The sequence below is a fragment of the Arachis stenosperma genome, chromosome 10 (genome assembly GCF_014773155.1).
Source record: "Arachis stenosperma cultivar V10309 chromosome 10, arast.V10309.gnm1.PFL2, whole genome shotgun sequence".
In the NCBI taxonomy this organism is placed as follows: Eukaryota; Viridiplantae; Streptophyta; class Magnoliopsida; order Fabales; family Fabaceae; genus Arachis; species Arachis stenosperma.
This window is the reverse complement of record NC_080386.1, coordinates 11,304,415-11,330,658: the sequence shown is the minus strand read 5'-3', so window position 1 is coordinate 11,330,658 and position 26,244 is coordinate 11,304,415. Positions and strand designations below refer to the sequence as shown.

Here is a 26,244-nt window from a genome sequence, read left to right as displayed (position 1 = left end):
GTTTTTGTGGAGAACAAACTCTTGGTATTTCAGGTTACATGCTTTTTATGCATGTTATTTTATGAGATAATATTATTGCTTGAATGGGTTTGATTTTTGAATGTGGTTTTGAGGCAGGTATCTTTATTAGGTAAAAATGTGTTAATGGTGAAATGCCATTATTTGATGGAAAAGCATAAAAAGGCTGAGTAGGCCGAGCATATTGAGATAGGCCTAGGTTTTATTTGATAATATCTGGACTTTGTTGAGTGGTTGGCAGTGATTTGTGTTAAATTTTGAAAAGTTGTTTTTTGAGTATTGTTTTGGTATCTGAGTGATTTATTTCAAGTGCTAGTTGTGGTTTGAGATCTGAAATGTGCCGAATGATCGAATTTGGATTGTAATCGGTAATTTGATTTATTGATTGTGGTTGGATTAACATAAGTTATTTGGTGTATTGAGTGATGAACAGTTTTCCGACTTAGACCGTTTATTGGATTGAATCATATTATCCAAGTTACTGGATCTCGTTTAAAGGTTGGCAGTCTGAATGACTGATTGTATCCGAATACTCAAATTCTATTTTAAGATCGGTAGTCGGATTGACTGATTGTATCCAATTTATCGGATTCCCTTTTAAGGTCGGCAGTCGGTTTGACAGATTGTATCCGCGCATCGGATCCCGTTTTAAGGTCGGCAGTCGGAATGACTGATTGCATCCGAGTGTTTGGATTCTGTTTTAAGGTCGGCAGTCGGAATGACTGATTGCATCCGAGTGTTCGGATTCCGTTTTAAGGTCGGTTGTTTAAATTTTGACAAATGAGGAGTATAAATGCACATAATATTGACTGGATAAGGGATTTTATTAATGTAAAACCTTTGAATTTAAAGGCCCAAGTAGGCTAGCCTCGTTAAAACCTCTCCAAGCAAAACCCTCATGGGAAAAAATCTTAGTAGTAGGAAAAAGAGTACTGGCCTGTCCCTGGTGTTAACTGTAATATAACTTTAAGGAAGATACATTCCAAGTGTTAGGGAGATTTTTACCCTCTAGGGTTTGTAGTTTGTAGGCTCCATTGCCGATTACTTTGGTGACTTGGTAAGGGCCGTCCCAATTAGCTGCTAGTTTGCCATGTGATGATGGTTTTCTAGCTTGTTCTGTTTTTCTAAGCACAAGGTCATTTACATGGAAAGATCTTGGATGAAGTCTTTGATTATATCTTCTGGCAATGTGCTATTGCATGGCTAAATGTTTGACGGCTGTAGACGATCTGAGTTCTTCAGTGAGATCGAGCTCGGATTGCCGAGCTATGTCTTGTGTAGTTTGGTAGGCCAATTCAGTGCGTAGTGAGGATTGGGAGATCTCTACTGGTATCATTGCGTTTGAACCGTAGGCTAACCGGAAGGGTGTCTCCTTTGTGGTTGAGTGAATTGTTGTATTGTATCCCCATATGATCTTTGGAATAAGCTCGGCCCAAAGGCCTTTTGCATCACCCAGTTTTTTTCTTAGAGCATGTAGTATTACTTTATTTGCGGCTTCAGCTAACCCATTTGTTTGTGGGTGCTCTACTGATGAGAAGTGTTGTTTGATTTTCAAGTTCTGCAAGAAAGATGTGAATTTTTTATCGGCAAACTGGCGACCATTATCTGTGATAATGTGCCGAGAAATGCCGAATCGACAAATAATATATTTCCAAACAAAGGAAAGCATTTGTTGTTATGTAATATTGGGTAGAGGTTGTGTCTCTATCCATTTGGAAAAATAATCAATTGCTACCACAAGGAATTTTACCTGACCTGCTGTTGTGGGGAAAGGACCGAGGATATCTATGTCTCATTGGTTGAATGGCCAACTAACCTCGGAACAGTGTAGGAGTTCGGCTGGGAGATGTGTAATCGGACTGTGTTTTTGGCAATTGCTACAGCTTTTAACTTTTGCTTGATAATCCTGTCGTATTGTCGGCCAATATAATCCAGTTCTGTGGATTTTTGAAGACAGACTTCGGACTCCGAGGTGTGTACCACAGATCCCTTCATGTGCCTCAGCGAGTGCAAGCTCGGCTTCTATTCTGCAAAGACATTTAAGTAATGGACGGGAGAATCCCCGTCTATATAGGCAATTATAATAATTGTAAAAAAGGAGGCTTGTCGGCGGAAGTGTCGAGCATTTTCGACGTCGCCTGGCAAGATCCCTGTCTAGAGATACTGTATGTATGGAGATCTCCAATCTGATTCCTGTGTTACACTTAAGACTTGTGTTAGCTCAATGCTTGGCTTGATTAGTGTTGACTGATAAAGTGATGACCCATTTGGTTGAGTGCTGGCGAGTTTAGACAGAATGTCAGCTCGGCCATTACTCTCCCTTGGCATGTGCTGTATTTCATATTTAGAAAATTTTGAAAGTAAATTTTGTACGACATCCAGGTATTTAGAAAGCAAAGGGTCCTTTACTTGGTATAAGTTGTTTACCTGTTGGACGATAAGCAAGGAGTCGCAATATACCTTAAGTTCGGTGATGTTTAGGTCGGCAGCGAGTTTAAGGCCAGCAATTAGTGCTTCATACTCACTTTGATTGTTGCTTGCTTTAAATGAAAAGTTGAGGAAATGTTCGATGACGTTGCCGTGGCTATCGTCAAGTATGATACCTGCTCCACACCCTTGTGGGTTGGAGGACCTGTTGACGTATAAAGACCATTCGATGTAGTCTTCAGTTGTACTCGGTACTGAGAATTTGGCAATAAAGTCGGCCAAAAACTGGGATTTGATGGATGCTCGGCCTTCGTACCTGATATTAAATTCTGATAACTCTACCGACCATTTTACTAGTCGGCCAGCCAGCTCAGGCTTTTGAAGGACTTGGCGTAAAGGATGATCTGTTCGAACATGGATTTCATGGCTCTGAAAATATGGTCGGAGTTTTCTGGCCGAGAAGACAATGGCTAGAGCCAGCTTCTCAATGGTCGGATATCGAAGTTCGGCATTCTGTAATGTTTTGCTGGTAAAATAGATAGGAAACTGCTGCTTTTCCCTTTCTGCAACAAGAGTGGAGTTTACAGCCCAATTAGTGATAGATAGATATAAGTATAATGGTTCCCCATGTAAGGGGGTTTGTAAAATTGGTGGTTTTGAAAGAGTTTCTTTGATGGTTGTGAATGCTTGTTCACAGTCATCAGTCCATTGGAAAGATTTTTTCTTTTTTAAAGTTTGGAAAAAACATAAAGTTTTAGAAGCTAAGCAAGGTAAGAATCTAGAGAGTGCAGCAAGTCTCCCTGTTAACCGTTGGACTTCTTTGATGGTGTGTGGACTTGCCAGTCTAGAATAGCTCGGCATTTTTCTGGATTTGCCTCAATGCCTCGGCTAGTGAGCAAAAAGCCGAGAAATTTGCCACTCTGGACCCCAAATACGCACTTCTCGGGGTTTAGCCGCATGTTGTATTTTCTTAGCTGTCCGAAGATTTCCACGAGGTCGTCAAGGTGATTATTGCCGATCTTTGTCTTGGCGATCATATCGTCAACGTAGACCTCAATGTTTCTGCCGATTTGTTTGGTGAAGACTTTGTCCATGAGACGTTGATATGTCGCACCTGCATTCTTAAGGCCAAATGGCATGACTTTATAACAATAATTTCCATATTCAGTAATAAAGGCTGTCTTATTTTGGTCGGATGGATGCATTTGGATCTGGTTATAACCAGAATATGCATCCATAAAGCTGAGTTTTTCAAAACCAGATGCATTATCAACTAAGCAATCAATAGAAGGCAAAGGGTAGGAATCTTTGGGGCATGCTTTGTTGAGATCAGTGAAATCAACACACATGCGCCATTTACCGTTATGTTTTTTAACCATGACGACATTCGCCAGCCATGTTGTGAATCTAATTTCTCGGATGAAGCCCGCGTTGATGAGCTTCTTGGTTTCTTCCAGGGAGGCTTGTTTTCGGTCATGGCCGAGATTTCTCTTTTTCTGTGTTACTGGTCGGGCAGATGGGTCTAATGCCAATTTGTGTGATATGATGGATGGATCAATGCCTGACATATCAGCTGGGGTCCAAGCAAACAGGTCGGCATTTTGTTGTAAGAATGCTCGGAATGAGGATTTTTTTCCCAAGGATAATGTTGAACCGACGTATGTGAATTTGTCCGTGCTTTCTGTGAAATAGATTTTATGCAGGTCTTCTGTTGGGGTTGGCCTTTCTAGTGTTCCCGCTCTGGGGTCAAGGTCGGCCAGCATTTGTTGGTCGTTCATGTTGCCGATGTTGTGAACATGGGCTTTTGCGTTTCGGCTAGGTCTTTTGAGACTATTGTTGTAGCATTCTCTGGCTTCCCGGGCATCACTGTGAATGGTTGCAATTGTGTTATCCTGCAAAGGAAACTTAACGCAAAGATGAATTGTAGATACTATAGCGCCAAACTTATTTAAGAAAGGTCGGCCAAGTATTAAATTGTAGGGACTAAAACAGTCAACTACAAAGTATTGAATATCTGAAGTTTTTGACGAGGGAAACTCTCCAAGTGTGGTTTGTAACCACATGGAGCCCATAACCGGGACTCCTTACCTGAGAAACCTACCAAGTCTCCAGTAGAAGGTTGGAGGATGTTGCTGCTCAATTTCATCTTCTGGAATGTGGAGAAAAATAGGACATCGGCACTGCTTCCAGGATCCAGCAAGACCTTTTTGACCGGGAGATCTCCAAGCTGTAGGGAGATGACGACTAGGTCATTTAAGTTTGGTATACCTTTGTTATAATCAGCTTTCTGGAATGTTATCTGTGGAGATTGTGGTATTGTCTGCTGTTGAGTTTGATCAGCGTTGATGGAGAGCATAGCTCGGTAAGATCGCTTTCTTGCCGAACTTATTATTCCTCCACCTGAAAAACCTCCGGAAATACAGTTAATAATACGCCTTGGTTGGTCGGGATGGCTGGTGTCTGTTCGATCTTTATCTCGGCCATGCTGTATTGGTGGGTGTTGTTCGCCAGGAGTGGTTGTTCGTCGCTGCATGTGGCCGGCGATGTATTTGTCCAGGTGGCCTTGCCGAGCTAATCGCTCTAGGAGGTCTTTGGCGATGATACACTCGTCTATAGTATGTCCGTGCTTTTGGTGGAAAAAGCAGTATTTTGATCTGTTCCCGCCTCTTGAATATGGGTAACTGCCGGCTTTTCTTGGCGGTTTGATCAGCTTCGAATTCAAGATTTCCTTGATGATATCATCGCGTTTGGTGTTGAACTGAGTGTAGGGCTCACACTGCGAAGTCGGTTTGAAGTTCTTCTTTTTGTCTCGAGTCCTGTCGTCGTCTCTGTAATGAGGTCTTTCTGTTTTTCGAGCTTGTCGGAGTTCCTCGATGTTGATATGACCTTTTGCCTTTTCGCGAAATTCGGCCATAGTTTTAGGTTTGGTCACAGCAATAGTTTCCTGGAATTTTCCTGGTCGCAATCCGCTCTTTATGGCGTGCAGTTCCACCTCGGGGTGGAGGTCGGGTATACTTATGGCTATCTTTGTGAAACGCGTCATGTAGTCCTTGAGGCTTTCGTGTTGGCCTTGCTTGATTGTGTTCAGGTAATCGGAGTCATGCAGGTAGATGGCCGATCCAGCAAAGTGCTCCTCAAAGGGCTTTGATATGTCTCGAAACCGAGAAATAGAACCTACAGGCAAAGAACAAAATCAATCAAGTGCAGGACCGTCTAAGTAAGATGGAAAGCGACGACATAAAACTTTATCAGATGCACCGTTTACTATCATTATGGAGGTGAATTTCTTGATGTATTTCTTCGGATCACCTAACCCATCGTAGGGAGTTAGGGTAGTCGGCAGGGTGAACCTTCGGGGTAGCACGAAGTTCATCACCTCTGCCGTGAATGGTCCAGGGGAACTCTCCTGATTGTCGTCATCATTCTCTGGCCGAGCTTTTTCATTATGCTCGGGTTGCTCCTCTTCGTGCCGAGCAGTGTCAGAGACGTGTGTCGGCCCTGACTGATGCTCAGTTTTTTCTTGTCGGTCGTCGTTGTTTTCGGTTCGGGTGTTATTCAAGTTGGCAATTTGATTTGCCATTCTTTGGTTCTCCTCGGCCATGGCTTGCCGCAACTCGGTCATCATTTGAAGTAGTTCAGATGATGTGGGTGGAAGTTGTTCAACCATGACTTCAAGTGAAGACCTTGAAGCCGATGATATATGGAAAGGATTATATTCTCGGCCCCATGGTGGGCGCCAATTGTTCTTGTATGGATACCTGGAGGGAGAGCTCCGTCTCGGGGAGTCGACGCCGAGTTGTTACTTTCAGTGTCGACCTTTGCGCTTTGTGGTAATCCGGGCTTTTCTCCAAGAGGGTATCCAATCGCGTAGAGCTTTGAGCAAGAAACGGGGGGAGTGTACCTGCAAAGGCACTCCAAAACTTAAGTCAGTATTGAGAATTCAATGTGTCTTTAGGATAGGAGATCATACTTTTTGTAGACGAAGATGTATTAGTCCGTTATGATTCTGCTTTATTGCATGTATTAAAGAGCAATAATAAAGTGAAACGTTAGGTTGGACGTTTCATTTTTATAAATCAACCCGTTAGGCTGAGTTGTAACGTAAGTGGTCGATTAATGACGTTGAATGCCGATTAATGACTGCAATGCCGAACTATAACGCCAGATTTCTGGGTAATAATGTGAATAATTCCGATTTATGAATGATAAAGCCGATTTATGATGTTGGATTTGTAATGGCCGGATCAATAACAATAACAAAAAAAATAAAAAATAAAAAATATTATTTAATAAAAAACCTTTAGAATTGAAGGTGCCAGAGGTGTCTATTTAAAATCTCTTCCAATAAAATTTAATATGGGATAAAATTCAAGTAGTTAAAAGAAAATACATCATTATAATAACCTGTTATCTTCTAAAAATTGTTATCTGTTGCTGAATTATTAGAATGGAATAAGGATAGAGATGCTGTAAGTCTGTAACCGACTATATTGATAACTAGTAAAAAAAATAATATTATTTACTAGAGCATATATATTCATATCTCATTTCATTTTATTATAGTGATAACCTATTTCTATAACTATGTATTAAGTTAGGAGCTTAATCTAATCGTAGTTAGTTACAAATATTGAACATATCTAGAGGAGAAAAGGGACGACACGTTATAGAGAGTATAAATTTTTTTAGTATTATCATTGACCATCCCATTTTTTCATTTTTTTTTTCAAGTTTCGAAGTGCAGAACCCTAACAACTTCACTATCTGCTCCTCGTTCGCAGTGACATTGCTCCGATTTTTTCAGCTTCAGACAAAGAAAAGGCAATAACTTTTCGAACCCCACCTCCCTTTTTCTTCAAAGTTTGAATCTTTTGCCCTTGCCATGTCAATTCAACCAAAAACTGAACCTGGGTCACCCCCCATTCTCTCATCAACCAGTAACAAAAGCTTGGAGACGATGAGCGTTCCTGAGCTCATTGAAATTCTTCGAGTTAAGTGGCAAAAAGTGGATTATGACAGAGTTGAAGAGGTTTTGGTAGAAAGAGAGAAAAAACTTAAAACCAAGGCTGGTCAACTTGAAGAGAAGTTTCAGCTTCAGAGTCTAGCAAGGATTGATGCTGAGGATAAATTGAAGAAGAAAGAGCAAGAGTGTGAGAAGGTACAGAGGCTTTATGAGACGTTGTTTAAGGGAGTGAAGGAAAGTGGGTTAGACAAGGAAACCATTGAGAATTTGAGGAAGAAGAACAAAGTGTTAGAGTGCGAGAATCTTAAGTTGTTGGAGTTGAAGAAGAAATATGAGGTTGATGGCAACGCTGTTGATGAATTAAGGAAGAAAGTGGCTGAGATAGAGGCTGAAAAGAAGAATAATTTGGATACCACTACTGAGTTGAATGATAAGAATGGGAAGCTGGTGGATGTGAAATTGAAGGCTGAGTTTCCGTTTTTGGAAATTCTTGACCGTGTTTCGAGATGTTGGATAAAGGGTTGGATGAGTGATGCTTCTTTTGATGGAGAGCATGATATTAATAAAGCTGATGATCCTGGTTTTCCTTCTAAAGTCAAAGGAGAAGTGAAGGAGTTCAATGATGAAATCAATGATGGTTCTCTACCTTTGCAAAGAAACAAAGATTTTCATCAATCTCATGGTGCTGCAGCTGGTATTGAAATTCTACTTCAAATTCTCTTATTACTAAATCAATTAGTAATGTCCATTTTTTTTATTGGTAGTACTCTTTGAAAATATTAAACTTTGTAGTGATCTTTGGATTTATTATATAATTTTGTCAGGTTTTTAGGTGTGTGGGTCATGCTTATGTTTGATTGAGTCTAAGAGCAATATATTAGTCTCATTAACACATTGAACTAGGATTTTGGAAGCTGCATGCCTGCATTAACAGAAAATGTTCCGTTTTATATATATTTTAAATAACTTCAGAAGAATGTGAGGGGAAATTTCTTCTAGTAATTTTACTATATGACACAAATTGACAACATAAATTCGATACAGAATTCAATTTACTTTGAAATCAAAATGTCATAGTGCTTAGTGAAGTTCATCAGGTTGGTGCTTCCACAAGTATTAAGTTCATAACTGCCAAGTTTACCAAATAAAATTATGTGATTATTTGTGCTATGGAAATAGAATATTGTTCCAATTTACTCTCCTTGATGTTCACTTCTTGGCTTGACTGGGAAAATCTTAGTTACATGAGATTTGTGGGTATCAGAAAATTCTAAAATATCATTGTTGAAATTTTCTTTACCATTGTTGAGTAGATAAGTAAATTGATCAATTTATACAAGTAAGATCACTGAGTTTCCTATTGTTATGTTATTCAAACTTGATGAATGCATTATTCTTATGCAATAGACTTTCAATTACATGAAATGCTTGAGATTGACTTTACCTAAAAAAATGTTGCAATAATTATGGATATATATTTCATTCGAGTTATCCAATCTAGCATTCTTCAATTTCCATGCCTTTGATGCAGCTGAGGGAGGATCCAAATTTCAAAATATCATTGAGATCAGTGGTGACCATGACGATGATGATATTCCTATTTCACGAGTAATGCAAGCAAAAGCTACCGAATCACGCAAAAGAAAGCTCCCATTCTCACAATCTTGTTCTTGCAATAGGAGTGGTCCCTTTTAAGGTATTATTGTTCCTATACACATTCAAGTCAAATATGGTTCTAAACTTCTAACTTATCCTTTCATGGATTGAAAACAATGATGTGCAGATTGCTCTCTTTAGTCTAATACATGGAAGTTTCTGTTAGTTCTTAGTCTTGAAAACATTAGCACTCATTGTATAATGTATAGGAAACATTTCAAGTGCATCAGGGAGTACCAGTGCACCAGTTGTTTTAACCGTTGATTTTAATTAATATATATTATATATATTTTTTATAATTCAGATCAACGGTTAAAACAACTGGAGCACCGGTACTCCCGGTACACTTGAAATGTTTTCGTATGTATATAGTGTTGGTTGATATGTAATGTTTGTATGTTATTTCTCTTTCATTTTCTGAATTTTAGACAGTGATATATATACAAATTTGTGCTTTTTTGTTTGTTTGTTGAGATGGATTGAAACTTATATCACAAACTCACATTGTAAACCCCATAAAATTAGCGAATAATTAACCAATAAATTAAATTTTAATAAAAAAAATTAGAAATATGAATTTTATAATAAAATAAGATAGAGCTAATTAAAACAAAAATTTTGACACTAATTTCAAAGGATTTGGCCCAAGATTCGATCGAACGGACAAAATCGGGTCCAAAATGGGCCCAAAGCCCAACCCATTGGCTCAATAACTTAATGAAGAGAGTCCTCTTCTTCCCCATTAAGCAAAGGAACACTAAAACAAGCTAAGGGGAGAGAAGAAAAGGGTTCCAACCCTAGGCCTTGATTGAATGTGGTGTGATGTGGGGATTTTAGTGCTGTGTTGGTATGTTACAAACCTAAGTTTTGTGTTTTAAAGCTAAATTTCGAACTTCTAAACCTGTATTTTCATTTTTTTAACATTAGATCTTATTAGTAAGTCTAGAAATAAGATGGAGTTAGGAAATAGAGGTAACTTGGGGGTGAAGCAAAGTTAGAAAATTGATGAATTATATATGGAAATATGAATACTTGGAGTGCATATGGTGCTATGACTTGAATGATATGAGTATGCAATGATTACAAATGACTATGAATGTTTTTTGGCTTATGCACTCAATTATCTGAGATACGAGTTTTCCTGGGTAAAGTACAGTGGCTTGCCACCACGTGTTCTAAGTTGAGACTCGATACTCTATTGACCCTACGTCGTAAGGGTGACTGGACATTTATAAATTTCCTGGAAGGTTAACTCCTATCGAGTAAAGTTATATATATATATATATATGAATGAGAAGAGAAAAAGTTATGCATGGACTCATGGGGATGTGCGACGGGAGACAGTCCATGATTTAGCAACCGGACTTGTTGGGTTGGCTTGATAACCGATAGATGGAATTCATTAGTCATAGGACAGGCATACATCATGTGCATATTGTTTGCTTTGCTTGTTTGTGCATTGATTGGGAATGCCTAAGTGAATTTACTATGTTAGTTGTTATATTCGCTAATTGCAGTACTTGTATACTAGTTGTGTTTGCCTTTGCTTGCTTATTTGTTTTTGCGGTATCACAGGTGTTGGAGGATCAGAGAAAAGGAAAGGTGGGGAAGTTAGGGAGTTTAGTCAAATTTAAGGTTTGGTTAAGTTAGAATTTTAGAAGACCACCCGTTTATGGTTTTTGTTTTAGTCCTTTAAGTTTTATAATCTGAATGTCAGCATTCTAGGATTGCCTCTGGCATTCTCAGGACCTTATATCTTATCTACGTGACACATTTACCATGCTGAGAACTCTCGGTTCTCATTCTATACAATATTGTTGTTTTTCAGATGCAGGTAGAGAGGCACCTCGCTAGGCGTTTGGAGTTCTGCAGCGAAGTGTATTTTGGGATTTTAGTTTGATATATAGCATATATATGTTCATATGTATAACTCTCCAAATAACTTGTTTTATTTTGTACCTCTTAGAGGTTTAAAGAGAACTAGGGTTTTATATATGTATTTTGGACTTTGGGTTATGTATATATGTATGTAAATATTCTCCAGCCAGCTTTAGCTCTGCATGTTAAGTTAGGAGCTTGTTATTTTGTATTCTTTACCCTCTACTCTTGTTTTCTTGTTTTCTGTGTATATATGTTGGTGAATCATAGTTTTCTTAATACGCAAGTTACGTTATTTTTTGAGTGTTGCGCTTTTTAATTTCGCGATTTTGTTTTACTTATTTTTCAAGGGTCTTTTATATATTATATCCTTTTAATTACTATTTATATAAATTTTATTTTAGAAGTCGTAATATTACACCTTTATTTTACGGCTTAAACGTAAAACTCTTTGTTTTAGAGTGTTACACAGACAAACTATCCACTCACATATCCAACATTTTTAAGGGTTTTTATCCACCATTTGACATAACCAAGATTTAAATTCAAGTGCAGGATATTAAAAAACATGCTAATGTGTCATTTCAATCGAGCCTGATTTGCATACAAATTTGTGCTTAATTTTGTTAGGTTGAATGATTTGGGCTGAAATTTATATAGAAGCCCAACTCCTTAAGGAAAATCCATTCAACTAATTAACTGGGTTTGGAACATGGGCCTAACAATGGCAGTAAAATATAAGAACCCATAGTAATGACTAATGAGTGTGTGAGAGTGTGTAAGACCAAAAACAAAAAAATAAAAAAGAAAAACGAAAGTGAATTTATTGGAATTTAGTGGTAGTAACAGAATAAATTTTGGTCCACATTTAATTTTCAATTTGATAAGTTAATAACTAATTTTTCACAAATTAAAATTTTATTGAAAAATTTACGAATAAAATTCAAATATCCAATAGAAGAAAATTTTCATCTCTAAATTTAATTCAGACGTAGCTCGCTTCTTTTGGGGTGCGAAGCTGTGTCAAACCAAACTACCCAACAAGCATTAGCTCTTTCTAAAAAAGAGGTGATCCAGCCGCACCTTCTAGTATGGCTACCTTGTTACGACTTCATTCTAGTCACTAGCCTTGCCTTCGGCATCCTCCTCCTTACGATTAAGATAACGATTTCGGACATGGCCAGCTCCCATAGTGTGACGGGCAGTGTGTACAAGGCCCGGAAACAAATTCACCATTGTATGGTTGACCGACGATTACTAGCGATTCTAGCTTCATGCAGACGGATTACAGCCTACAATCTGAACTGAGTACGGATTTTTAACACTTAAACAAAATTCAAGTAAGTTGTTGTTGACCAATTAACAATTGTCACCGAAGTTAACAGGTGCATTTAGGATACCTAATAATATTTACCTATTTCACTCGTTATTATGGGATCCTGTCCCTTGATTTGGGAGCACATCAGAAGGCACCTATCTATATCATATATACACACGCATAGTATAAATATTTTATATTGAAGAAACATGAAAAATATGGTATGACAAAGGTTCTAAGTCAATCAAAGAATCCTGCATCTATACAAGCAATATATAAGTTGGATTATACTACGTTCAGTTACTAAAGTTAGTCATTCATATAAAATATATATTAGAATATGAATATACAATAAAAGTAAATTAAATTACATATATATTTATATATAAATATATTAGTAACTGATTTTAATAACTAATTTTAGTGTACAAATAGTAATTTTAATATAAGTTATAACACCTACGCAGCCATGTGGTTTATTATTATTGTTGTTGTATACAGCTTTTTTTTTAATCATTATTATTAGTTAGTAGTTAACTTCCAAGTTTTAAAGATGTTATTGTGAGTCTATTTCTTCAATTGAAAATATTTAATTTAAATAAATAAATTTTGCCAAAAACTAACACGTGTAAAATTTTCCTATAAATTAACCTTTAATTCATTCTATTTTATACAATAAACTGAATAAAGTGCACAACATCTACTTAGTATATTAAAATTGAGTTTTTCTCCAACTGCTAAAAGTGACGTGTCGATCTCTCATGTTTCTGTTTTCCCTCTAAAATGAGTGAAATTTTTTATATTCTAAATTATTTTATAAAAAATATCTTTATTGTAATTATATTATAGTTAATATTTAATGAATAATATATAATTATACTACTTTAAGAACATATCTTCATTATAATTATATCAAATCAATATTTAATGCACTATTAAATTACTTATTAAAAATATTTTTAATCATAATAATAATAATAATAATAATAATAATAATAATAATGCACATTAATTTTAAATATTTTTAGATATTTTAATTATATTAATTTTAAAAATATTGATATAATTCTAATTCTTATTCATTATTCAATAATAATAATAATAATAATAATAATAATAATAATAAAATATAACCCGTTATAATTTTTGTTCATATTTTAAAATTATAATTTTTTATTACTTTAACCAATTATAATTCTATTTTCTTATGATAATTATTTCAAGCATTTTAAGTTATTAAAATTGTGCATAATAATATATTTTTACCTCCTTTCTATTTCAATCTGTGTATATTATGTATAATATTGTTATTTATTATCCGAGATTTCTCTGATCATGATAGAAAATAATGATTCTATTCATGATATGATAAAATTATATAATTTTAACAAAATTAATATATGATGCGTAATTGCTGTACATAATAAAAAATTACCTTAATAATAAGTAATTTACATATTTATTTTTGTTTTACTACAGTCTATATATAGTATTTTCCTGTGGTACATGAATCTGAATTTGAGAGTCAACTCATAATTTTATAATTAGTATTTTTTTTTACTATTTCATAGAATAAGAATGTATTCTTCGTTTTTTATTGAAGTTGATCCTTTTAAGATACAATTTATAATTTTTTATAATATTTTTTATATACTCATTTTTATTATATTGTGTATCCAAGTTTATAGACTAATTTTGCTGCTAATCTTTGAGCTTTCATGAACAATTTGTTTTAAAAATAAAATGGTGAATTCCAGTTCAGTGGACTGTAGAAATTTAAGGGATTTGTTTGATTTCATTTTGTTTGTTTTAGTCTTCAAGTTTTGCTTGATCATGGTTAAACATTAATAAATCAATATTTTTTTAAGTTGATTTTATAGCATTTTATCACCGACTGTGTACTGAAAAATAATTGTTCGGTTGCATAAATTCTCATTAGATTCATCATCCTAAATTGATCAATTTGGTTCAAATTCAGATTTTGTTTTTGTTTTTGTTTTTTTTTTAATTGCTCTTATTGCAGCAAGTGGTTCTCAGATTTTTATTGTGAGCTGCAGAATGAATGTCCCAAATTCATATTAATTTTGTCATCCTCTTCATTGTGTTTTTGCCTATGTTGGTGTACTGTTCAAATTCAGTATGATAATTTTTAATTGTTGTTACTCTAATTTATTCTTATCGTCTAATGTTTCAGTTTAATTGTCTTTTGCCATAATCGTTTACAATGCATCACATCCATAAAATACCTCATTGAGTTGTCTTTACTGATTCGAGTTCCAACTACATGGATGTAAGCATTCAAAAAAGGGGCAATAATCTCTACTTTACCGAAGGATGGTTGGATCTACTCACCTATTATTACCAACCTAATGGAATGTGGTTAAAGTTAGCTTTCTTGGGAGGAGCTCGATTTTTGATTGAGGAATTGCATCCACGGAATTTTATAGGGCAAGATCAAGTTCCATCACCTTCATGCTTTTTACGTCTGCCTGAAAATCTTCGAAGTGGAGCTCATAATGAGATTGAATTTCCTCAGTTTAAGTTCAGTTTTGCTAAATTCGTGACAAACTTGGATATGCAATTTCAACGATTGGTAATATATTTAAATTTTCTTATTTTAAGCTGTTCATTATTAGAATAATTTTTTAACATATTGTGATTTTTTTCAGAAATTACCGATTTTCTTTTGCATGCATGCAATGCCATTGAGAGGAATAAGGGTTAGTTTGGTTTCTCGGTGTGAGAATTCTATACCTTGCCGCATTGCATGGATAGCGGATGATGAAACTTATTTAACAAGAGGATGGTCCGAATTTGCACGAATTCTAAATGTTGAAACTTACGATGTTATTTCAGTTGGTTGTCGTTACGAGAATGACTCTATGCTATACGTGACTAAGGACTAGAATAGATTCAATATTGTTTAAGTAATTTGGTTTTAATATTAGTATTTGATTAAGTTATAATTATAGAATTTTAAATTATCGCCTCAATTTATATATTATGAGTATTTTTTGTGTATCTGCTACTTTTAAATAATTTAATAAAATGAAGTAGTGTCGGATATAATTAAGTTTATTTTTATCCTTTAATTCTTTATTTGTATTTTCATTATATTTGACAAAATTTCTACCTAAGCATATAGTAAATCGTTGACCTAAACACAGTTTATTTGCCAATAACGACAGATTTTATCTAGAAAAAATAATGAAATATCAATAATGTATGATTATGTTATTTCCACGACTAGCTAATTAATGCAAAATCGAGTGCCTTTTTTTTCGATTGAAGTCATATTCTGTTTGGTGAAAGTTTCAATCACCTTAATTAAATCCTGTCTTTGTGCCTTAGCTTATACAGGTAATAATATGTTACATATTATTTGGTATATCTAAGTAGTTATTATTTTCCATAGCGGAAATGTAAAAATCATATTAAAGTATTTTGCTAAATAATTAACTCATGAATAATGTATGATTATATTATTTTTAATAAATATTTTTATTAAATTACATCAAATCAATATTTAATTATGATAAAATATATTAATTATAATTATATCATAAAATTATAATAATTATGATATTTATGTTATATATTTTAATCATTTATGTAAGTAAATAAAATAGAAATCAATCAAATCAAATTTCAAATAAAATTAATTAGTTAACAAATTGAATTTAGCTTATGGAGTTTTATTTTCAACTCAAATTTCTAATCATTGGTGATTTTATTTTTTATATTTACAGTAAATTTTGACTATAAAAAAAATAATTTTGATTGTTTCCTATTTTATTTATTTACAGTCATAATTAAATTTGATATAATTATAGTAAGTTTCTATAATTATAGCAATATAAAACTGCTTCATATCAATAATATTATACATATTTATATATCTTCTCTTTTATTTTTTTTTTCAAAATTTTGGCATATAATTAATTTAGACAATATATAATATTAAACTGTTTTGTTATGCATATAAAAATCAATCAAATCAAATTTCGAATAATAAAATTTATTATCACGTGAATTATCATTATTACTCAATAATAATAATAATAATAATAATAATAATAATAATAATTTTGAATTCATATAATTGATATAGTTCTAATTCTCATTCGTATGTAATAATTTTATTAGTATCACAGTTTTAATCAATATATAATAATAATAATATTATTATATGGTCGTAAAATTAATTAGTTAATAATTGAATTTAGTTTATGGAATTTTATTTTTTACTCAATTTTTTAATCATTAGTGCTTATTTTTTTATATTTACAGTAAATTTTGACTATAAAAAAATTAGTTTTGATTATTTCCTGTTTTATTTATTTACAGTCATAATTAAATTTGATATAATTATAGTAAATCTCTATAATTATAGCAATATAAAATTGCTTCATATATACCAATAATATGTTACATACTTATATATCTCCTCTTTTATTTTTTTTCAAAATTTTGGCATATAATTAATGTAGACAATATATAATATTAAATTATTTTGTTATGCATATATATAAAGTTATAACATAACCCGTATAATTTATACGTATGTCAAAAAAAGATTCCATAATTTTCGTTAACCACTATTTTGTTATGTGAAATTGAAATTGAAATTATATAATTTCTATTTATAGAATTTTTTCTATTAGTATCAATTATTTCTATTAAAAATTTATAATGTTTGTAATATATATATATATATATATATATATATATATATATATATATATATATATATATATATATATATAAGTTGTAACTTGTAATAGTCAATAGTCAATTGTTTCAATTATTTATCATCTATAAAATTCATACCTTATTCATATTTATTTTTCTCTTTATTATTTTCCATATCTAATGGCTACAAGCTATGATTCAATCAACAGTATTACCTGTAATAGATTATCTAATGAAAAGGTTTGGAAAATAAAGGCAAGAATTATAAGGTTATGGAAAGTTCCATCCAAATTTGACAAGAGTAAGACAGCTTACTTGGAAATAGTTCTCATGGATGATAAGGTATGTTGATTATCCACCATGATTTCTTCAAGTGATGTTAGGTCCAATTTATAGATATTTTCTGTGCGATTTAATAGAGTTGTAAGTGCTAATAGTCTTCATTTTTAATTTGTTTTACAGTGTGATAAAATTCATTGTTCAATCAAAAATTATTTGGCAAAGATGTTTGAGAATGATCTGATTGAGGAAAAGGTTTATGTCTTCTCAAATTTTCTGATTGAGGAATCAAGCGGAATTTATCTTCCGACTATACATGTGTGTAGAATAACTTTTAAGAAGGAGTTACGTATAGTAAATACGATCGATGATCCTAACATTCCTGACAAGCATTTCAATTTTCTCGATCATGCTGATATATTGAGACAAACAAATGAAAAGGCTAACTTATTTGGTACGTAGTTAATTTGTATTATTATTATTATTATTATTATTATTATTATTATTATTATTATTATTATTATTATTGTTGTTGTTGTTGTTGTGTTGTTTCATTTATTTGTCTTTAATTTTATGCTTTTAATTCGTCTTTTTTTTTTAAAAAAATTAGATGTTATTGGACTCTTAACCAGAAAAGGAAAACTTATATCATGGTCAAGAGCAGGAAAAAATGGTCATTACATTAGTTTATTTTTTAAAATATTGACATATTATTAATATATATAATAAGTAATAGTGAATTTTCTCTAACATATTTATCATTTAAAAAATTTATAATTTTGACATAGTCTTTATTCTATTTTTTTTTTTTACTTTTTCATATCTAATAGCTACTGTCTACTATCCTATCAATATAGTATCACCTACAGTAAATTATACGAAGAAAAAGTATGAAAAATAAAGACCAGAATTATAAAGCTATAGAAAGTCTCATCCAAGTTTGACAAGAACAAGATGACTTACATAGAAATAGTTCTTTTACTAAATTAGTTAATTCTTTTACTAAATTTTTTCAAGTAATCCTAAGTTCAATTTATAAATAGAGTTTAATTTTGATATACTGACAGTGTAAAATATTTTACACAATCGTGCAATTATATCCGTTCTTTTGGATGACCATTCACATATTCAATTTGAAAAGTAGTTATTTTTACTGATGTGTCATTATATAATTGGATGCATGTGCAAAACTACTTTACATTGTCAGTGCATTAAAATTAAATTCTTAAAAATATTTGTAATTTGTATTTTAAGTTAATTTTATAAGTACGCCATTCCACAAGTCAAAGATAATTCTTTTTAATAGTTTTGTAGAAGCTAATAGCTTTTATATTTAATTTATTTTGTAACAGTACGATAAAATTTATTGTTCAATAAAAAACTATTTGACAAAAATATTTGAGAATGAATTAGTATAAAGGAAGGTCTATGTCTTCTCAAATTTTGAGATTGAAGAATCAACTGGAATTTAATTTTTTTATATTATTCACTCATTTGTTTTTAATTTGGTACTTTTAATTTAATTTTTTTTTGTTCAATTAGATATTATTGGACTCTTGGGTGAAAAAGAAAAATTTATATCATGATAAAAAATAAGGAGAAGTGACCAGTACATTGTAATTGATTTTCATGATTTACAGTACGTATGTAAAATTTTAATATTTTAATGTGAATATTTTTTTTAGTAATAATTATGTGTTGTAGTGCAAAATCTTTTTTTTCTTTATATATTACTACTTATTTCTCTTAATTCTCGCTTTCATTTAGAAATGAGAAAAAAAAAAGATGCACACTGTGATATCATTTTACAATCTAATTAATTGATCATCTATGTGATCACTAAACAATCGAATACATAATTATTCTCTAATTTAGAAAATTCAACAAAGACATTGGTTTAGCATTTATTTATATATTTTATTTATTTATGTTATATTTGTAATCATATTATATCTATTTTTATCAATATATATTTTTTAAAAAAATATCGTTAGTGTTAACACATGGTGTATTAAATAAATTGAATGATAGAGACACATAACTATTTTCTTTTTCAGTCAAGATTCAGAAAAATATTGTAATATAGACTTGCAATATCAGTATATTAATAGTGAAATAGAGAAAAAAATGTAATATCATATCAATTTTTTAAAATTATAATTTAAATATTTTAAATGGGATAATTTTATTTAAAGAATTCATAATTCAAACATAATTCTTATACACTTAATAGTTACATTTGAGTTAATACACTTAATATCATATTTAAAAAAGAATAAACAATACACATCATATTACTTATTTATTAATTAAATTATTATCATTTAAATTAATTTTAATAAAATAATTTAAAATTATAATTTCAATCTTATCACGTGCATGGCACGGGTAATTAATTTTAATACAACAACTTAAAATTATAATTTCAATCTTATCACGTGCATGGTACGGGTAATTAAACTTGTATAGTATAAAAATACATGTTACATTATGTATGAAAAAAAATTAAATACACAAAATATTTTTTATTTAATAAAAAAATAATAATTCCTTTTACAAATCATATATTTATATATACATGCATGCGTTTCATATTCTATAAATATATAGGATTATGCTATATGTATATCAAAATCAATTATCAAAGTCAACCACTAATATAAAGGGTTAACCACCAAAAACGTCCCCGAATTATTCAAACGCTGACAAAAATACACCCGGATTTTACTATCGACAAAAATACCTTTAAATAATTTAAAAACACAACAAAAATACCCAACAGTAAATATATATTTTCAAAAAATGCCTTAGAGATTGAATTTTGATGCAATTTTTTGCAAGAATAATTATAAAATTGAGATATTATTATTCTTAAAATTTGGTGATTTTTCATTAAGTATATTATTTTTTTATAATTTTTTTGTTAACAACTAATAATACTTTTAAAAAATCACAAAAAAATATATACTTAACAAAAAATCACCAAATTTTAAAGATAATAATATCTTATTTTTCTAATCATGCTTCCAAAAAATCACATCAAAATTCAATCTCTAATGTATTTTTTGAGAAATACATATTTAATGTTAGTTTTTTTAATCATGCTTCCAAAAAATCGCATCAAAATTCAATCTCTAATGTATTTTTTGAGAAATACATATTTAATGTTAGTTTTTTTGCAAAAAAACTAACATTAAATATGTATTTCTCAAAAAATATATTAGAGATTGAATTTTGATGCGATTTTTTGGAAGCATGATTAGAAAAATAAGATATTATTATCTTTAAAATTTGGTGATTTTTTGTTAAGTATATAATTTTTTTGTAATTTTTTTGTTAATAACCAATAATACTTTTAAAAACTCACAAAAAAATATATATTCAGCAAAAAATTACCAAATTTTAAGAATAATAATATCTCATTTTTCTAATCATACTTGCAAAAAATTGAGTCAAAATTCAATCTCTAAGGTATTTTTTAAAAATATATATTTACTGTTGGATATTTTTGTTGTATTTTTAAATTATTTAAAGATATTTTTGTCTATAATAAAATTTGGGTGCATTTTTGTCAGCGTTTGAATAATTTGGGGACGTTTTTGGTAGTTAACCCTAATATAAAATACACATTGTAATATAAATACATATTAAAAATAAATTAAATTACACACATATATTTATACATAAATTCATTGATAACAAATTTTAGTAACTAATTTTAGTATACAAGTACATTTTTCAAATATATATAAAAGCACTAGCTTAACTTTATAATCACTTACCTCTCTCTTTCTCTACACATTTGATTTCCTCATGGAGAATCATCACTACTCATCATCCTTACCCTTCTTTCTATTTTCGTTAATAATCTTCATCCTTTTCATATCACAACTTCTCAAATTGTTAGCTAAAAAATATGGTCCTCTCATGCACCTTAAGCTCGGTGAAGCCTCAATCATGGTGGTTTCTTCTCCATAAGTTGGCAAAGAAGGTATTAAGAGGAGATAATATATTTGATGTGAATAGTCTCAGTTATTATGAGTGTTAATTTCTGCAGGAAGGTGAAGCATGAATTTTTGGTTTGGCACTTATTATTAAAAATCTATGAACTTTTTAGAAGGTAAAAGTCTAGTTATGTTGGTATTTCAAGAGTGAAATATTTAGTTGATATTTTTTTGTGTGTTTTTTAATATTTAAGATTTGAATTTTCTGTTGCTGTAAAGTTCTTTATGTTTGACTTTGACTTGATTAATTTTTGATTAATTATTTATTCTTGATGGCAATGTGAAAGGAGATTTTAATTAATTAAAGATCAGTCTTTGTACGTTTTTCCCTTTTTTAGATCGAGGTTATAATTGAATAATAAAAAAAATAATGCCAAAGAAGTGTTTAAAATCCATGACATCAACTTTGTCAAAAGACTTAGACATTTAGGTGCAGATATCTTGACTTATGGTTCCACCAACATAGCCACCGCGCGTTACGGTGGGTATTGGAAGCAGCTAATTAAGAAGAATATGCTCAATGGAACTTCTTAGCCCTAAGCGTGTGAGTTTATTCAAATCAATAAGGGAAGAAGAGGTAATGAATTTGATAACATGGATTTCTGATAATACTGGATCTTGTGTTAATCTTAGTAAGAAAGTTGCTTCTTTGACAAGTGCCATCACTGCTAGGGCAATTTTCGGAAAAAGTGCAAGGACCAAGAACAATTCATTTCATTGTTGAAAAATCTTAGAAAGATGGTAAAATGTGTATTCGTTATATTTGGTCTTTTTCCATTTTATACGTGGCTTCATTTTATAAGTGGAGCCAAACGTGAGGCAGAAAAAGTGCCTAAAGAATTTGATGTGATTATTGAAAGTATTATAAGAAATAAAATAAAAAGGATGAAAAATAATGATGATGGATCTGAAACATAAGATCTTCTTTCTATTCTCCTAAATATTGTTGAAGATCATGGAGTCTACGAAAAACTTGAAACAAAATTTTGGGCAAATAAAGAATAATTGTTAAGATGCTTTTAATATAGATCCCATTTAACATAAATTTATCTAATTTCATCTCTCTGATTTAGGTGATATTGTCAAATTTAAAGCCGTTTTTCAGGATCTCATTCTAAAAAATTAAGATCAAACTTGTTCATACACTGGCCCAACACTAAGGCCCAGGTCCAAATACACCAAAAGGCCCAATCCAAAGATTGGCCTTTGTTATTCACCGACCTCCTCAAAAGAGGTCGGACTCAACACAGACTTCTTTCCAAAGAAGTCGGGTTCAAGAGATAGCTGGCAGATAACGCTTATTCAAATAAGTAACTGTCCCTAAAATCTCTCTAACCACTTCTAGAAGCCATATCCCAACAATCCCTAGATAAAGGGACGGTTATCCACCTAAAAAGGTGGCACTACTCCAACGGTGGTTATTGGATCACCACTATAAATACCCTGACACCCCTCAGGTATCTCTAAGTTCCAATACATTCTAAACCTGCTTTACCCCATGCTGACTTAGGCATCGGAGTGTCTTTGCAGGTACCACCCCCCATCTCTTGGAACACACAACTCGGAGGCGGCTCCCAGACGTAAACCAAGTCGGAGACCACACTCCTCCAGCGCTTGGGTCTCAAACAAGTCCAACCACCGTCCGGTTCTAGGTAAGCCCCGGAACATTGGCGCCGTTGCCGGGGACCTGGAGCTCAACTCTTGATAATGGCGGATGATCAATAACATAGTCAGACAACCACTCGACATGAATAAGATGCAAGCATGTTAAAAAGAAGCTGGAATACAGTTTCTATGGATACCAGAAATCCCGTAAAAACTTCTCCCAATGGGCAGAAGATATCAAATAGGGATGATGATTCTACTTCTACAGTTAAATTGGATTAAAAGAGAAGAAAGCACCGTCCCAAGGCCATCGTAGAAAGCAAACCAAAACGAACTCGAAAGCCAATTGAATAAAAGAATTTTCAATTCAGAAAATTCAATTGGCAAAAGAAGTTACGTGAAAAAAAAAAGGACGAACTCAAAAGCCAATTGAATAAAAGAATTTTCAATTCAGAAAATTCAATTGGCAAAAGAAGTTACGTGAAAAAAAAAAACGAACTCGAAAGTCAATTGAATAAAAGAATTTTCAATTCAGAAAATTCAATTGGCAAAAGAAGTTACGTATAAAAAAAAAAAAAAAAAAAAAAAGAGGGGGAGAAAAGGGAACGTGACTAATCCCAACCTCTTCGTGAAATTGGATGGACAATGACATTTGTGCCGACTTACAATCTCGAAAAAATCCATGATACCCACTCATGGAATGGAGCAGTTGCATGTTCCAAATACATCAGTAATTGAAGAAAGAAGAGAAGGGAAAGCATTGTTGATAAAAACAATGAAACCTTTCTTTTCAACTTATGCCAAAAAGTGCAGCATCAGTCCATTTGAATACAACCCAATCCGACAATGAAGTGATGAATCCAGTTTTTTCTTCGTTGGATTCACATATCAATTACAACAGAGTAGTGAATAACACAAAAAATTCACATGGTACATCTTTCGTTGGTTGCTCACAAATTACATCACTGCCAATGAATATGGAAAGAAATATTCCTGCGGTAGAATTTGATGTTGTTTGCACACCAATAAAGATGGATGTCTTCCAGGAAGAAAACTGGAATCTGATCCAAAGAAAAAAGAAAGTCGGAGCGACAAAGGCCCAGTCTTCATTGGAAGGAATAATGGTCAGACTTTTCTTTAAAGGTCGGATGAGTTGGGAGCTCACCAAAGAAAATCCGACCTCTTTTAGAGAGCTCACAAATAAAAGTCCGACCTCTTTTAAAGGTCAGACTTTACAATAAAGTCGGATGAGTTGGGAGCTCACCAAAGAAAATCCGACCTCTTTTAGAGAGCTCATGAAGAAAAGTCCGACCTCTTTTAAAGGTCAGACTTTAAAATCCGACCTCTTTTAGAGAGCTCATGAAGAAAAGTCCGACCTCTTTTAAAGGTCAGACTTTAAAATCCGACCTCTTTTAGAGAGCTCACAAATAAAAGTCCGACCTCTTTTAAAGGTCAGACTTTACAATAAAGTCGGATGAGTTGGGAGCTCACCAAAGAAAATCCGACCTCTTTTAGAGAGCTCACAAATAAAAGTCCGACCTCTTTTAAAGGTCAGACTTTACAATAAAGTCGGATGAGTTGGGAGCTCACCAAAGAAAATCCGACCTCTTTTAGAGAGCTCATGAAGAAAAGTCCGACCTCTTTAGTATCCGACAAAGAAAAAATCCGACCTCGTTTTGGAGTCTGTAAAAAATCCGACCTCTTTCACGATCAACTCTACAATGAGGTCAAAAACCTCGAAGAATATCAGAAAGAGATTCCGACTTCTTTTAAAGATCAGGGTCTACAATGAGGTCGAAAAACCTCCAAGCTTAGAAAGAAATTCCGACCTCTTTCCAAGCTTAGAAAGAAAAATCCGACCTCTTCTAAAGATCCAAGCTTATGAAGATAATTTGACCTCCTCTGAGGATTCAAGTCTACAAATAAAAATCCGACTTCCTTTAAGAGCTTACAAAGAAAAGTCCGACTTCTTTCTTAAAACCAAAATCGGACGAAGAAAGGCCAACACCAAAAAAGATCCCAACAAAGTCACTTAAGACTTGAAAAAGAACTACTACAACATACTCGACTTACTCGAAAACAATCTACCTAGATTGTGCCATGTCTACAACAAAAGGGATACTACAGCTAAAAAGTGCACCTTACTTCCTGATGCACACCTTTTTGAAGTGACAAGATCCAAAGGGTGTAAGAAGTTATAATCGTGGTCTAACCTCATTAAGCCACTTGTACTAAAACAAGCTGGCAAGGGGCAAACCTGAAACGAATTGCAAAAATAACTTGAGGACAGCGTGACCATAATCAAACATCAATACGAAGAGGATGTAAACCCGACCTCACAACAATTTGTTTAAAACAAATTGAAAAAAGGATGGCGATTTATAAGAATGCCTCCTCGAGTCAAGAGATAAGGATCCGACCTTACTAAGTTGACACAACAAGTATAAAACAAGTTATCCGACCTCCCAAAAAGAGAGTCCAAAATAACTTGTAAAAGTCACATAGCAACAAATAGTAAGATTCAAGAATGGCATGACTGAATACTCGAGTCCGACTTTATGAAGCTCGACCTCGAGTAGGGGCACTGGCTTATCATGAAAGCTAAGTCCAAAATTATTAAAAACTAAAGACAACATTCTACAATGATGCTAGAGCACGAAAGAAGAACGTGACCCCCTTCCAGAAACCTGAGAGCAAACTCAGATAAGGAAAGAGCTCTTGAGACAAAGGATGGCTACGAGATTCGCCGCAAAAGACCTCATCTTGATAAGAAAAAATATCAGGCTACTGAGTTCGGGCGAATGAAAGCTGACAACAAAAAGGATAGGACCCTACAAGATTACTGAGATCTTAGGAAAAGGTTATTACAAGGTGACTGACTTAAACAGCACCGAGCTACCAAGGTCGTGGCATGAAAAGGTACTAAAAACGAACTCTACTCCCTGATGTACTCTTTTTCCAACTTCATGATTTTTTCCCAAAAATTAAAGGATTTTTTCTGAAGAAGGGTTTTTAACGAGGCATCGTAGTAGAGACTAAGGGATCATAGATAGTAAAAAATCCTTAGTAGCAATAAAAGTACCTTCGCAAATAAATAAAGATCTTTTATCTCTTATAAATTCCTTCTCGTTTTTCTTTCTTTCTACGAAACGCGCCGACTTAAGCTCGACAAAGCGTGAAAATCCCATGAACCGACCTAGATGGTCGTCAGGATAAAACGACGAGGTACAAGTCGGTGTAAAGAGGTTATAAAAGTCGATCGTAATAAACTCGGAAATTATCTGACTTACAAGTTGGAAAAACCGAGAAAAAAGAAACGCATCGCAAAAATAACCTAAATCATAAAAGCTCAATAAATCAAAAAATTGAGTATAAGGAATACCAAAAAGAGATCAGGAAACCTA

General features: G+C 32.6%; 1 protein-coding gene across 3 annotated transcripts; it reads left to right on the top strand.

Annotated features, from left to right (window-relative positions):
• The first annotated feature begins 7,096 nt into the window (after positions 1–7,096).
• LOC130954292 (uncharacterized) lies at positions 7,097–11,217 on the top strand. Of its 3 annotated transcripts, XM_057881029.1 has the most exons (4): positions 7,097–8,102; positions 8,940–9,104; positions 10,640–10,666; positions 10,893–11,217. In XM_057881029.1, exons 1-2 carry the CDS (start codon positions 7,328–7,330, stop codon positions 9,101–9,103), a joined length of 939 nt encoding a protein of 312 aa, XP_057737012.1. In that variant the 5' UTR covers positions 7,097–7,327; the 3' UTR covers position 9,104; positions 10,640–10,666; positions 10,893–11,217. The 3 variants fall into 3 exon arrangements, with proteins under 3 accessions (XP_057737012.1, XP_057737011.1, XP_057737010.1); XM_057881028.1 differs by lacking the exon at positions 10,893–11,217 and having other exon boundaries at positions 10,640–10,877; XM_057881027.1 differs by lacking the exon at positions 10,640–10,666 and having other exon boundaries at positions 7,098–8,102; positions 10,893–11,215.
• The last annotated feature ends 15,027 nt before the right edge of the window (positions 11,218–26,244 follow it).